Genomic DNA, 14,690 nt, shown 5'->3' with positions numbered 1-14,690 from the left:
ATATACATGTTGTAAATGTCTTGGTAGCATACATATTTTCCATATATTTCAGTATAGAAAAAGCACCATTTATCCATCCACACGCTGTTCTTGAAGGGACTATTTTGTATTATTTTGTTCATATGTCAAGCATGACTTCAAAGTTGTCATTTTTCAGTATTTGTTGGGTATAATGTCTGTATTAGCGGTCAGGAATGTATTTGGAGATTTTGCTGAATATGATGGAAACACTGCTTGTATAACCCAACTACACAGATTGTTTTCTAATGTTGTTTGTTAGCACAGAAAGTTGACAAAGCGCTTGGATGAATAAGATGTTGGAAATGAATACAGCCTCATCACTTTTGATGGCTGAGTGTTTAATATACTTTAATCAGTTACGTTTGCAGTGTCCCAGGACCACTCCACTCTCTATCTGCACCCATAGACGCATTATGAGATAATTGGCCACTGGGCCAAGACTCTTAAATCCTTTTTTTCTTAAACATCCTATTGAAAACAGGCAGCACTCTTTCTCAGCAACTCATATGATAGAATATTTCCTGTCCTGCCCTTAGAGGTAATAATGATGTTGTTTTGCTATTGCTTTTTATATGTCTCCCCTCATAGTGGGGGGCCCATGATCATTTCTCTTTTTGTTACATTTTAATGTGTAATATTAAGTCTATCCCTTTAGTTTTTTGGTAGCTATTTTGGACCCCCGTTATTTACATGAAATAATAACAATAAAAAAACAAAAAAAAAGAGGCTCTGGAGCCCTGGGGCCCCTGGGCCTAGACCTGTGCCTAGGCCCGTTAGATAATCCACCACTAGCTACACTGACACATTTAACACGGCCCTCTGTAGCATGTTACATTCACTTGTATCTACAATACAACCAGCTAACACCATGTCAAACTAGACAGCATGCTGCTCCTCCTACCAAGCCAAGATTGAGCTTAAAGGTATACTTTAATATAGCTAATATTTTTACATTGTATGAAAAGGAAACAACACATACATAACAGCATAAATGTGTGCATGCAAAGTAAAAAAGAAAAACTTTAGTAAATGTTATTATCGTGTATGTAAAATGCAGTGGTTTCAGCCACATCAAGTGGATAACTATTAAGCAGATGCAGGTGTCCATACGACAAAAGTATACTTGCTATGTCTCACGGAAGAGGACAGGGGGCACTCTTGCACCCATGAATGAGCTCCGTGTTTTCATTCCATTGCCTGCCTGCTCTGGCTCTCTCAGGACGGGGGGGGGGGGGTTCAGCATCTCTCAGCCTCCGCCCGCCTCTGTCCCTGTCTAAAGCGGTGGAGAATCGCAGGCCGATAGGGGGCCAGGCAGAGAGAGAGAGAGACACACACACACACACAGAGGGGCGATGGCCGCCGATGGAGGATGCGGGGAATCGGTGGATCAGTACCGGGCCGAGTTGGAGCGGATCACCCAGGAACTAGCCGAGGCCAACCGGGAGAAGATCAGGGCTGCGGAGTGCGGTCTTGTTGTGTTGGAGGAGAACCAGGCGCTGAAGCAGAAGTATGCAGACCTGGAAATCGAGCAGGAGACTCTCAGGAAGGAGTTGGAGCAATTACAGGAGGTATAGGAGAATCTGCTTCTGTTGCTTTTTTTTCATTTGACACCTTGGAGAGAGACAAGCGCACTGCGGGCCAGGCAGGTGTATGCGATCAGCTGCATCGCCACAGCGGGTGTCCACCCGACGCTTCCATGAGTAATTTGTTGTTTGTTGCGTTAATGTGCAAGCAGCGGGTATCTGTGGAGTCAGTCGAGAGAGGGAAATGTGCTCTCAAGGGTCCCCGGCTAAATGAGAAATAGATTAAAATCCCTTAAATTGAAGTCAGTTGAAAACCATTTATATAATATAATATAATATAATATAAGTATAACAATAGGCCAATCTGTTCCCATAATGCTAGGTTTCATCCCATGAATAAGTTATCATCACATCTGTATTGCAAGCTCAGGACTCTGCACACCCCAGTCCACCTCCCACACCACTGTGGGTCATTGTTTCTTCCCTGTTTGAGCATAGCAACAGTCATTACTTTAAGGCAACTCTGCTGGGAGTCTGAGCCTTTTGGTGTTTTGCCAAGATATCTCAGAAATGCCTTAGTAATTGGATCTTCGGAGTTGTGCACTACAGTTTGTGCTGTGGCTCAGTTGTCCACTGATATAAATGTCAAGATGAGTATTTCCATCAAGAATGTGCAAGACATAGATATGTGCGTGTGGTTGTTTAGAAGAGCATTCCTGAGAAGATGGAGGTTTTTGTACCAAAATGCTGAGCTGTCCACGCATTATCTCTATGTAAGTCTGGGGGTCGGCAACTTTACAAGTCCACATACATACCAGAGCGTTAAAGTGGAGAAATGTGCTGTGTGATCCAGTCTGAATATCTCATACTGGCTGTTTATATATTCAGTCATTAATGTATGTAAGAGTTGGATGCTGACACGGCACGGAGCTCAAGGACGCTTATTGAGATGACACTTTTGTGTGTGTGTGTGCGTGTGTGTGTGTGTGTGTGTGTGTGTGTGTGTGAGAGAGAGAGAGAGAGAGAGATCTCACAAGAGATTGTTAGAGAAGACATAAGTTATTTATCCTTGTAAGCAAGGATTTAAAAATGTGTGTATTCTGTGTTAGAAAAAACCCAAATTATACCTATTCATACCTATTGTGTGTATTTGTTTGACTTGTTTTTATTGAGTTCAAGAGAGCTCTCTTTTCAGTACTGTCTGGTGTACACATAAGAATTCATTTAGTCATTCCACTCTACCTAGGCTAATCCTCCTCTTAAACAGTTAAGACTTTCATCGACTGTTCCTTACATGTGGCGAAAAGGGAAATGAACAACAGAAATATGAGCATTTTTCCCCACTGTATAATTAATATAAGTATTATATATATATTTCCATGTCAGAGATGCAACATTGGACTCCATCAGTGGGCCTTTCTTGCACAGTTGGCTCAATTTATTCTTATATGTAGCCAAATCAAAATCAAAACATCACATACTCAGCTTATGTGGCACCCAACACCCATGTTGCATTTTTTAATGGCTATATATTTGCATCTGCCACTTTCTTCCTCATGCCCTTTTATTCCAACACTTGACAAGTTGAGCATTTTGTTTTGACTCGCATGTAGTATCAGCGTGATCTTTGTGCAGCTCACAGCAACATGGTAAGATAAAGAGACAGCCTGAGACAGCCTGAGACAGCCTCGGACAGCCTGATATAGCCGGCAGCAGAGCCCTGTCCGGCTTATACCTCACACTTATGGATTACTGAATGATAAGTAATGTGGTGGATGATATGGAGAATGTGATGAGACAGAGAACAGAAAGAAGCCGAGGGACAAAACATTTTGTCAGACTGTGTGTATGTAGGGGAATCAGAGAAGAGGAAACAATAACAAGAGGCAAAGAGTCTGATGTGAAGACTTTTTTATAGCCTCATCTTCCATCTTAAAGTTTTGTACAAATACAATAGACCTGTCACAATGAGCAAGTGGATGTGCCTGCTTTATTATGCTCTTTCTCAGCATCAGAAGACCATGTTAACATACAATATATTTTGTTCAATTCAATTCAGGCAACTTTATTTAGCGAAGGGCAATTCAAGAAAATTATTTGTGGGCCTTATGCTTCATATGTAGTCCGCTTATTTTTGCATAATTTGTAAATTCTGTGTAGTAAAACTTTGATTTTGGTAGCTCTAACAATGTCAGCTGTGACTCTGCCATTACATCAGCAGGGCTCTTTGTTGTGATCTGTCATCCGTTAACGTCTGCACCCATTGTATTCTCTGCGTCCTCACCTGCCTGTCTCTCCGTCCTTGCTATCTCGCCTGAGAGAGGGAACATTTTCCGGAGGTGATATTACTGCCACAGAAATAACACGTCCTGCTTCCGTCCTGTCTGTCGCACTTCAATAAATATGAGAGCGAATGACAGAGTTCAAACCTGCCACTATAATAACATCACGTATACTCCCGCTATACACAGGAGAGGTGCTGAAAAGGGGCATGGGAACTGCAAATGGAAATTGGAATTGCTTCTGGGATTGACTAACTGTTGGAAAGACCAAAAATCAGTTTCACCATCCTTTTTTTAGATTGTATTATCTATTTGCTCCAGTCAGTGTTCATTTTTCAAAAAATCTTTCATGTCTGACCAGATATTGAGTTATACAATAACAATGCCCTAACAGACAACAGACTGTTGTATCATATGTACAAAATAATCTCTCCATGCTTGAAGCATGTTTTTATCATTGATTTTGTTTATGCTATTGTGTGTGCAGGTACAGTATATGCAAGCTGACCAGATTTGCATGTGTGTTCCTACTGTGTTATGGTCTGTGGTGACACATATGCGCCACATGTACTGGTTGTCTGCCCTCAGTCCAAGTCCCAGCTGGTGAAGAACTGCTGACTAGAGCAGTGCTTGTACTATGCTAACACACACACACACACACACACACACACACACACACACACACACACACACACACACACAGACAGGCTGCTGTAATAACGAACTAATTTAATCTTGCTGAACCAAACTGGCACATTTCTATCTGGCTATATTTTTCAGCCAATGAAATGACAACAAAAGGCCATGATTAGGGGGACAAACAGACCAACATCCTCTAGTGGAAATCTGGACTGCAATATTGAATATTTTCATTATTGATTACTGATTATTTTCTTCTCTCCCAATTTCCCAGAACCTAAGATGAAGTTTTCAAATAGCTTACACTCCAAAACCCAAAGAGATGAATTTCTAAAAATACTCCCACTCAGATAATGATATTTAAAAAAAAAAATCATGACCTCTTTGTTTGTCTACTCAATTTATAGAAAATGAAGGAAAAAATCCTTGGCATGACATGGTTTCGTAGATCTTTATCCCTCTGCAAGTACTTTTAAAGCTGCTGCTGCTCTTCAGTGCAGTGTTTTTTTCTATTATTTGTCCGCACGGGCCGAGCAGAAATTGGATGCCAAGAGCTATTTTGGTTCTAAAAAAACAGAAGTGTGTTCTTGCTCTGTGGTGTCCTCTCCCCTCCTACATCAAGCTCTTTCACTCCTCCCTCTCTCTCTCTCTTTCTCTCTCTTTCTCTCTCTCTCTGCCTGCTGGCCCCCTTCGCTCTCTCATTCCTTGTATCCCTGTGTGTGTATGTACTGTATGTCTCTGGATAGCTGCCTAAGCAGTGACGGAGACACCATTACCCCGTGGTTCTGTCTTGTTAGTGCTGTCTCTGGGCAGATCAACCTCAGATAGGATTCAGTAAGAGGCGGAATGAGGACTGCAGAGTGGGAAGAACAGTGTGTTATGGTTAACAAGGATGTTTTCATCGCACTGTCAACCAGGTTGATTGAGAGCACTTAAAGTGCAGCCTTGTAGTCATAAAGTCATTATATGCCAAGATTATTTTATTTCATTACATTGTTTTCTGAAAATAATCCTGTCTTTAATCTCTCTTAGTCTCCCCAATTAATAAGTCATTTGAGTGTCTAAAACAAAACTAGTCTTTTCATTTTGAACATCTCTGCAACATGTTAGCCTGAAGAGGAGTGTGAAACAAAAGTAAGTAATTTCAGCTACTGTCATAACTTATCTCTTCAAAATTACAAGTCTGCTGAAGAATTGACATTTGTGATGAGATGAGAACAGTCAGTTCACAGGTCAGTTCTGTTCTCAGGGCTTTAGGCTGAGAAAGATCCCTAGAGACATCTGCATCACATGGTAACGTGAAATACCTGAAAATAAAGATTCAGTCATGATTCATCAGGTCACATGAAATCATCAGTTTTAAGACTGATTTTTGTGTTTCCTGCCATTTGACTTTAAAATCTGCTCTAGATAACCAATGCAGTAAGCGCGGTGTGCACAGTGTTATAAAAGTGCATTATTCTCAAGGGTCAGCTGTCAAATTCACAAATAACAACACACGTTGATTATCCTGTAGATGATAGATTTGCTGTCAGTCGATCCATTCCCCCTGGGATTTAACTATCTGCATGAGTCAAGTTAATGTCATGTGACTGCTCGGTCATCAGGCACCAGTGATGAGGGTGTGAAGCTGTTGTTGACTTGACTCCTTCAGAGTGAATAATGAAGCCCAGTGAAGGACCTGTCAAAGTCACACTGGTCGTCAAACCTTCTGTGTCTTATACAGCACGGAACAGCACAACTGGATATATCAGAGAGTGCTCAAGATGAATCTGAAGCAGCAGAGTTAACGTTATGTGTCAAGACGCATCTGGCTCTTTCTTTTACTTTGAGGTGGTGAATCAACATTGAATGAAAAGATTATCAAAACTTTAATGCTAATTAACATCTATTAACTTGAAAATGCTCAGTACACCCTGCTGTGTTTAACGGGCCTCCGATTCAGGGATAACAATAGCAAAATAGAACAGCCGTGGTTGTAAATCAATCTGTCTTGAGCGGGAAGAAAGGATACATTACAGGTTTCTCCCTACGCTGCGCTTCCTCCTCCTCCTCCTCCTCCTCCTCCTTCTGTTTGATCTACTTTTACATTAGCTGGGGTTCGAGGAAAGGCAGTAAACATGGATGGAGGGGCTGAATCAATATCTCATGAGATGGTGTTGCTCCCTGTTTTTCTGTGCTCTACACCATGAGCCCACCATCCCCCTCATCATATCTTCCCCATCCTCCCCTATGGTCCCTCCCTGGAGTGAAGTGGGAATTATGCATTGATTTCTGCTGTGTTTGGTGAGAATGTACCATGCCTGAGCTAAGCTGCGCACTATTGTGTATACTGTAGCGTGCATTGTGGAAATCAGTGCATGATGTTGAAACACATCAAACAGATTCTGTGTCATTTCCTCAAAGTAGATCATGCACAACAGCTGTTGAATCAGTCACTTACATAGCCTTTATTAGAGATGGAACTGTGTCTGGCACCTTGAGGTGTCTGCTGGAAGGCAGTCAGCAGTGGAAATAGAGCCAAATCAGGTTTAGCAGCACTTAAGTAAGCAGCCCACTCAGGAATGCTTTCTTTTGGAGTCACTGTGGTTATCTGAAGCATAGCCATTAACAAATTATTTTAGCGTTCCTTCTGTTTGAATGATATTATTGTTTGGAGAAAAGAAATGTTCTGCTGGTCTGGTGGTGTTGGCGACCTGTGACCTCAGCAACAGGCTCAGGGATGCAGTTAGGCATATAGATAAGGACCTGTCTGCCCTTCTGTTTGGCCTGTGGGGTTTTATATGGGGGGGGGGGGGGGGGTTGATATGTGTGTTATGTTGTTTTGTCAGGACCTCGAGGGAAGGTCATTTATCTTTGTAGTTGACTCACACACCAGGACCACTTTTCCGGCATGTGTATATGTGTAGCAGGAGGGGTGAGTGGATTGGGGGGGTGGTAGCTGTGGATGTTTGATTGAGGCTAGAAAGGGAGGGGGCAGGATATGAGATGGTGAGTGACTCCAGCCCATCGGCCGTGTCTCTTTGTTGTTTCAGGTTGTTATGACTTAATGGAGAAGAGGGGAGGAAGAGAGAAAGTGGGGGCTTGTCGCTGTATAGAATAATTTAGTCATAAAAAGTTGAAAAGACTACATGCCCAATATACACTTACTTACCTATTTACTTACTTACTTACTCTTTCATTTTGTCCCTGTTTCTGAAATGTCAAGATCCTCACATGAAGAGGGAACAGGACTTAATGAAGCTGTTTTCTCTGCAGAGACACTTCAGACCCGCCCAGTCCTGCATAGATTATGTTTTTCAGAAAGCTCCTCTTTGCTGCAGTGAAATACAGTAGTTGGTAAGAGGGAAAAGGGAATAGGACTCCCCTGCCTGCTGGCTGCTATATTGATTAGTCTTCTACTTTAGCTGTGTGTGCTGCAAACTCTGAAAGCATAGCAAAAAGGCAGCCTGTCCTTTCAAAAGGAATACTTTTGATTTTGCAACCCAAAGGTCTTCCTTGTTCGAATTTAATAACTATAGTTGTGCCATCTGCTGCCTATTTTGATTGTTCACATGATGTATTTTTTTTATCAAAAAGAAGTACTTTAAAGCATCACTGACTTTAGTTATTCTACCTTTCTTTGGTCTAGACAGAGCAATTTAGTTTCAGCTCCAGTCTAGTTTCATGCTTATCCTCTCTGCATTCTGAGAAAAAAGAAGCCTCCCATCTTGATGACCCGAGGCCATTATATATCCAGCAATGATGTAGAGCACGGGTGAGCATGATCCATTGAAGGTCCGGCCCATCTACCCTTATTTCAGATACAGTGCACATACTCACTGGCATGCATGAACACACGCACACCCAAACAGGCACTTATAATGGGTGTGCAACCCAGAATCAGGGTCAGAGGATCTGTCTTTGTCACTTCTATGCTGTTAGAGGACAAATAGGATTAGACATTTATTAAATCATCAACCTAGTTAACCCATATAATTAACCCTGTCCTCCATCACAAGAGACCTGATGTCAAGTGAGATCATGAAACCGAAAGAGCTAAGAGAAAGAGCTAAGAGAAGTATGTATATATGTATGTTTTTGATGAAGTGTTTATGTATAGTAGTATTGTCTCCATTTTCTTTAAGATGCAGAGAATATTGAGTGAATATTGTAATGGTGTGTTCACAGCCCATGTTTCGAGCAAAATGCGTGGTGCAATTTTATACAAAGTCAATGCAAAGACATGAACGGGTGCAAATCTGCGGCAGAAAAAGCAAATGAGTGATCATACTAATAAATACCTGAAGCTAATTCATGCGGACGGTGTTAACGCTACATAATGGTGTTGTGACCAAGCATCTTGGTTGGCCTAACTGTATAGCTTAATACGGAAACAATAAACTGGCTGATAAGTCGAAACTTCTTAATTTATCCTGTATCATGCCTGCTGTAAGTGTAGTGGATCATAATATCAGGTATGGAATTAATCTGCAGATGCCCAGCCCAATTGCTGGAAATGTATTTTGATATGCAATAAGAGACAAAAACAAAGATTAGAAATCCTGCTTAAAGACTTTCATGTGCCTGATGAAAAGCTACCGCTGACATCACCACAGCCTGTGCAAGAATTCCCACAGGTCTGCGGCTTGGCATGGAGGCTCTCCTGTGGCTGCACAAAAGCACTGAGTCACTCAGAGGCCCCATGTATCAATACTAAGAGGCTCACTGTGTGCAGACTAGCCTTTCCATTGTTGTCGGTGTTTGTCTGGCATGGCTGAGTCCTCTTTATCAGAAGAGACCCACGACGGAGGGTGGAGACAAAGTTATCAGTTGAATCCGTCTCCCTCTCTTGTGTGCCTTGTGCGTCTGCTGGCACTGACCCAGAATACAGATCAGCCTGTGAGCTTTCAACACCTTCATCTTTTTTATTTCTCTGTGCCATCATCATCACTCTCAGCACACTCATCCAAGCTCACTTTCCCTTGTCAGGACTTTTTTTCTTTTATCTTAGCTTCCTTGTCCCATGAAATGGTTCTTAGTCAAGCAAATGGATGAAGGACTGTAGGAAGTAGGGTGGGAGGTGTGTAGCAAAGGGAAGACAGAGAGGGTCGATCTCGTACTCCCTACATTAGCACTTTAATTATTCTTCACCCCAAGCAAGTCCCTGAACACTTGACTGACGGAGGTGACTCAGACTATTTCCATTATGAGCCTCAATTAAGTACTGTTGTCATTTTTGGAAGATTATGATGGAGGGAGAAACCACTTAAAGGACTCTGGACAAGGATGGATAAAAATATTTGACTAAAAACATTTGTCCTTTGAGAGATTAGGAGCAGAAAGTAGGTAATAGAAAAATGGGCCATTTGTACTTGTTTGTTTGTTTGTTCCGTTATTGAAGCCCCTTTCACACACACACTGCAAACCTGAATTATCTTCACTATGTTACATAGATTACTATGGTACTATGACAAACCTACGACGAACTGAAACTTTCTTTCAAAATTATCGTTTAAATTGACACACATCATGTATTCAAGGCTCAATTCAAGTAGAATCAGAAAATTCTTTATCCACGCGCTACCGTACTTATTTTTTCAGAAAAATGGACACTGGGAGGGGAGGGTCTTTTCCTTCATAAATCTATGGGTTTTGAAATATTTCTTTCAATATGTCAACATGGGCTTTGGGAATCTGAGATTGCTATATTCCTGTAATTTTTCTCATAAACTTTCAAGTCGGCTAGTTAGCCAACTTGATTTGTTGTTTTCTCAGTTATATTTAATAGAGATGCACCGAGTAGTATCAGATCAGTATCGGGTATCGGCCGATTGGCCCTGGTATCGGTATCGGATTGGATCAGAAAAAACTGGGTCGTGCATCTCTAATATATAATGTTTACTTTTTAACCTCTGGGTGTTTTGGTGGTTGCTTCATAGATGAATTAAGTCTTCCTTCTGTCTGTGTCAGGACACTCAGAGGGCACAATGCATTAAAGCCTTGTCTTCTTCTCACTCAGTGCTTTTTTTTTGGTTTTCCATTTCAACCTGACGGCTCTTGTTCACTCTACAAACTAATGGCGGGAGTCAAAGATGAATACCAGTGAAGTGCATGTCTGAGTGTGCCTGTAGCCATGGGTATTTTTAATAGGTATTTGTGTGCTAGAACTGAATGGTAGGACACATGTTTTTGTGGTTGACATGATCTCCTGGAGGGCGCATTACCAAGCAGACAGAAAGCTACAAATGACACATTTACAGCTGGTTCAGTTTGTGCAGTTTATTACTGTTTTTATCTGTCTGTCATCTCTGATCAGAGCTTCCTTCATAAAAGTGAGGCATTGAATCCTGTTTGCCTCTTTATATTGTGACTCTCATCTTTCAAAAAGTATTCTAGAACTTGAAAAAGTGAACATTGTAGAAGATATAATGGCTCGTCATTGACACAGCAGTTAATATGCCGAAGTTATGATCGTAGTAAGCTGTAGTAAGGAGGGAAGTAGAACGTGAGGATGGATTTCAGGAGAAAGCATAGGAAAAAAAGAGTCATATGGGATTTAACAAATCATCCTCCCAGCTGCCTCTCTGTCTAACAATTCAGCGTCCATCCAGTCAGGCTCAGACTGAGCACACATAAGTGATGGGCATTCTGGGAAATAATCCAACCATTTCTTATCAGGAGCAGACTTTTGCCAAATTGAATCATTTTAACTAGCCATGTCTTTTAAACTAAATATAGACTGTCCCCTGGCAGACCTTTCCACTTGTACTGTGCACATTGTTTTGGTTGTTGACGCTATTGTGTTTTTGTTGTAACTGACAGGGATTTTCCACCATAAAGCACATTAAGACGTTTTTCAGCTATTATCCTGCATTATAGATTTTTTTATGTCTGTATAATAGCATATTGTTATCAGAAGAATAATAGACTTTGCTGCATTACATAGCATTTCAGTAAGGAGGAACGGAAAGCAGGGTAATTTACATGTACCCTCTTTAGTATGTATAAAACATTCATATCATTACAATGATGAACTATTAACATCCCTGTAGAGGGCTCTTGATGGCTTAAAACATACAGAAACACACACACACACACGCACACGCACGCACACACACACACACACACACACACACAATGCATTGCCTGTACGATAATTTCCATTTTAAAACTTTATTTTTATTTATTGTTAGCATTATCTAGTGATCAATATGTAATTAAAACTTCACAAAGGGCAATACGTTCTGTCGGCACACACAGTTCATATTTTAAATTAGTTAATTTTGTTTGTGTGACTGACCTCCATTGTTGTTGGGCTCTGATTACCCAGCTTCCTTTCGCTTGTGAAAATGTGCTTGTGTGTTTTTATAGTTGACAGATCTCTTGACTTGGCACTTTTCCCTGTGGCTGAGAAGCACATGGGGACGTTTCTGTGTCCTTGTCAAAAGACGAAATATGCCGGGGCAACGCTTCCCATAAACCTGCTACATCATGGAAGTGGGTTTCAAGTTTATCACACAAGTACATATTTCTTTAGGATACTAAATATACTGAACTGAAAAGGAGTTGTCCTTTACGGTATGTATTAAACGTCACTCTGATTGGGTGTCAGAGTAAGCCTAAATTCTGTGTGATGCTTAAAGGGTCACTGTGAAGCATTTTAAGTAATGTATTACTTCAAATCAACGTCTTCATTCATAAATAAGTCCTCATTGATTTACAATTACCTCAGCCATAAATCTGACTTATCCTCCTCAGGGAATAATTTCTTATCTTTATTTACATAGGACTGTCCTTCCAGTCATAAGATACTATGAACAGCCGAGAGGGACATAAAGCACTACGTGGTACCTAAAGATAAGGCTAAACTAAGGTTGACTGTGGAAGACTGGAGAAGGAGCTCAGTGAGAAACGCTTGTCACTGCCACAGCAAATTTGAAAGCCTGCATTGCACTTTTGTTGATAATGCAAGATCAAATGTATGCCACGCCCCAGGAGAAGGAATCCTCATCGCCTCAAAAGCGAAAAGGAGAATTTAAAAGGCAACATGACCGGCATAATCAGAAAATGAATGTAAACAGCTACTTGGCACATAGCACTTACCGTAGTTGCAACCAGGTTACAACTCCCTCCCTTTGAAAAAGTGAGGCGCTAGAGAGCACTATTCCTTTAAATGCAATATACAATTTTACCACAAGATGGGAGAAAAAAACCTACACAGTGCTCCTCTAATAACTTCCATTGAAAGGGACACTCCCTCGATTTTACATGGAAAAGTTCACTTCACAAAAAGTGCCACTCATCTGGTAATATTTTCTGTGGCCCTGGAGGGAGCTCTGTATATCAGTAATAATTGTAATTTCAGTGTGTGCTTCATATTTAAGAATTTTAACAGAAAGCCTGCATGGAAGTGTAGAGTTTAAAAGGAGTTGGCTTTTAGGAAGTAGTAAGAGAAAGACGCTGTTGAGTTGCATTGTGGGAAATAGGCTCCAGTGTTTGACCCATACTAGAGAATAAAATTCAGGATGTATTGGCCTCTGCTTATTTGATTCTAACGTTGTTGTTTTTAAAACCCACTCTTGTGTTGTCGTAGCGCCCCCCCCCCCCCCCCCCCCAACTATTAACATCCAATACTAAATGACTGCAGTTTCCCTTTAACAAAAATACTGTTTTTTCTTATTCAGAGCAACTGCAGCAGTACATTTTATTTTCTAGATTACCACCATTACAAAAGAGTGAATATTTTGTGAAAGAATTATCAGACAAGGGTTAAGTATTGTTCAGATACATGAAAATAAGCAGAATTTGCAAGTTATTTACTAACCAAACAGGGGACATCACATCATCATTTGTAATTGACAAAACTGACAGAACACAGAGACAATTTGTAAAGAGGAAACTCATATTTTTCCCCTGTTGTCAAAAGGAGTGAGTGAATCAGGAATAAATCCTGTGTGTCATCACCTCAAGTTGATGTGTGTTTGTGTGTGTGTTTTCTTGTTGGGACTGGAGGTTGACACATTGCATGCTTCTTCAGACTTACGTCTCTTTTATTGGTTGCGCTCTCAATGCTGTATTACTTATGAGATTCATTTTGAGCTGTTGTTTTGTTCCCTCTGGACTTTTTTTAATGTATTTTTTGGCTTGGTCTCAAACACTCGTGACAGTGGCATGGCATGTTATACAACTGACCATCAAACAAGTGAATGACATGCTGCAGCAAGAAAAAAACTGTCTGCTCTCACTTTCTCTCACACACGCACGACAGATGCGCGGATTCTCAACAGCAGTACTACATGTCTCTCTCCATGGTACTGAAATCCCTGATGTGGTTGGCTGGGCGGACCATCTGGACAGAACAGTGTACACGTGTGTGTGTGTGTGTGTGTGTGTGTGTGTGTGTGTGTGTGTGTGTGTGTGTGTGTGTGTGTGTGTGTGTGTGTGTGTGTGTGTGTGTGTGTGTGTGTGTGTGTGTGTGTGTGTGTGTGTTGATCTGTGTATATGTCTGTTGTGACTGTATGTTTTTCAAGAGTGTCACGTCTTATGAGTTCTCTAATACCCTGATTTCTGCTTACCCATAACTTATCAAAGTGACAGAGATTAGAGCTCTGCAGGATGGCTTTTGGTTGATATTTGTATCAAACTTATGATCTAGATTTAAGGCTGTACTGTCTCAAATTGAGCAATAATAGTGGCACATTTCGCATCTTGTACATTCATAAAATATATATGACTTAGCACAGCTGGTTGATTTTCATCTGCCATGGTGTCATTTAAAGCCTCAATTTAAGTTAATTTAATTTCTCTTTCACGCGTTATCCATTCATAATTTCTGACTGTAACGTGATAAATAATTTAGACATGGCAATTGTAAATATTAGGTAATCATCTAATTTAAATTCCCATCATTTTACAACTTAAATACACATCATTCTTGCCACTTATTTTTACAGTGATATATACAGCTGGGTAGAAATGGAATGTCCAATTATGAAAGTTTGGTGAAGATTAATTGCTGATGTAGAAATTGTTTACTCTTCTTCAACCTCCTGGGTGTAAAAATAGATGCATGGTGTATACACACACACACACACACACACACACACACACACACACACACACACACACACACACACACACACAGGTCCTCCCCTGACTCCTTATTAGGAGCTGCAACAGACAGGGAAGGATTTCAGGGTTGCACAGGCTCCTCCTCTCACACTGGTGCAGTGGTTGGTTTGTT

At 40.9% G+C, this 14,690-nt stretch overlaps 1 protein-coding gene across 1 annotated transcript in view; it reads left to right on the top strand.

The window, feature by feature from the left end:
- Positions 1–1,373: 1,373 nt before the first annotated feature.
- The window catches only part of bicd1a (bicaudal D homolog 1a), a gene marked incomplete at its 5' end in the record, with an annotated part of 28,646 nt that continues 15,329 nt past the window's right edge, over positions 1,374–14,690 (top strand). Inside the window, one exon of the mRNA XM_083916495.1 lies at positions 1,374–1,589. Coding sequence (XP_083772621.1) covers positions 1,374–1,589 — 216 coding nt within the window. The remainder of the gene's footprint in view (positions 1,590–14,690) is intronic.

This window comes from Echiichthys vipera, assembly GCF_963691815.1.
Source record: "Echiichthys vipera genome assembly, chromosome: 7".
Taxonomy (NCBI): domain Eukaryota; kingdom Metazoa; phylum Chordata; class Actinopteri; order Perciformes; family Trachinidae; genus Echiichthys; species Echiichthys vipera.
The sequence above is the reverse complement of the archived record's forward strand: the minus strand, read 5'-3'. Positions and strand labels throughout refer to the sequence as shown.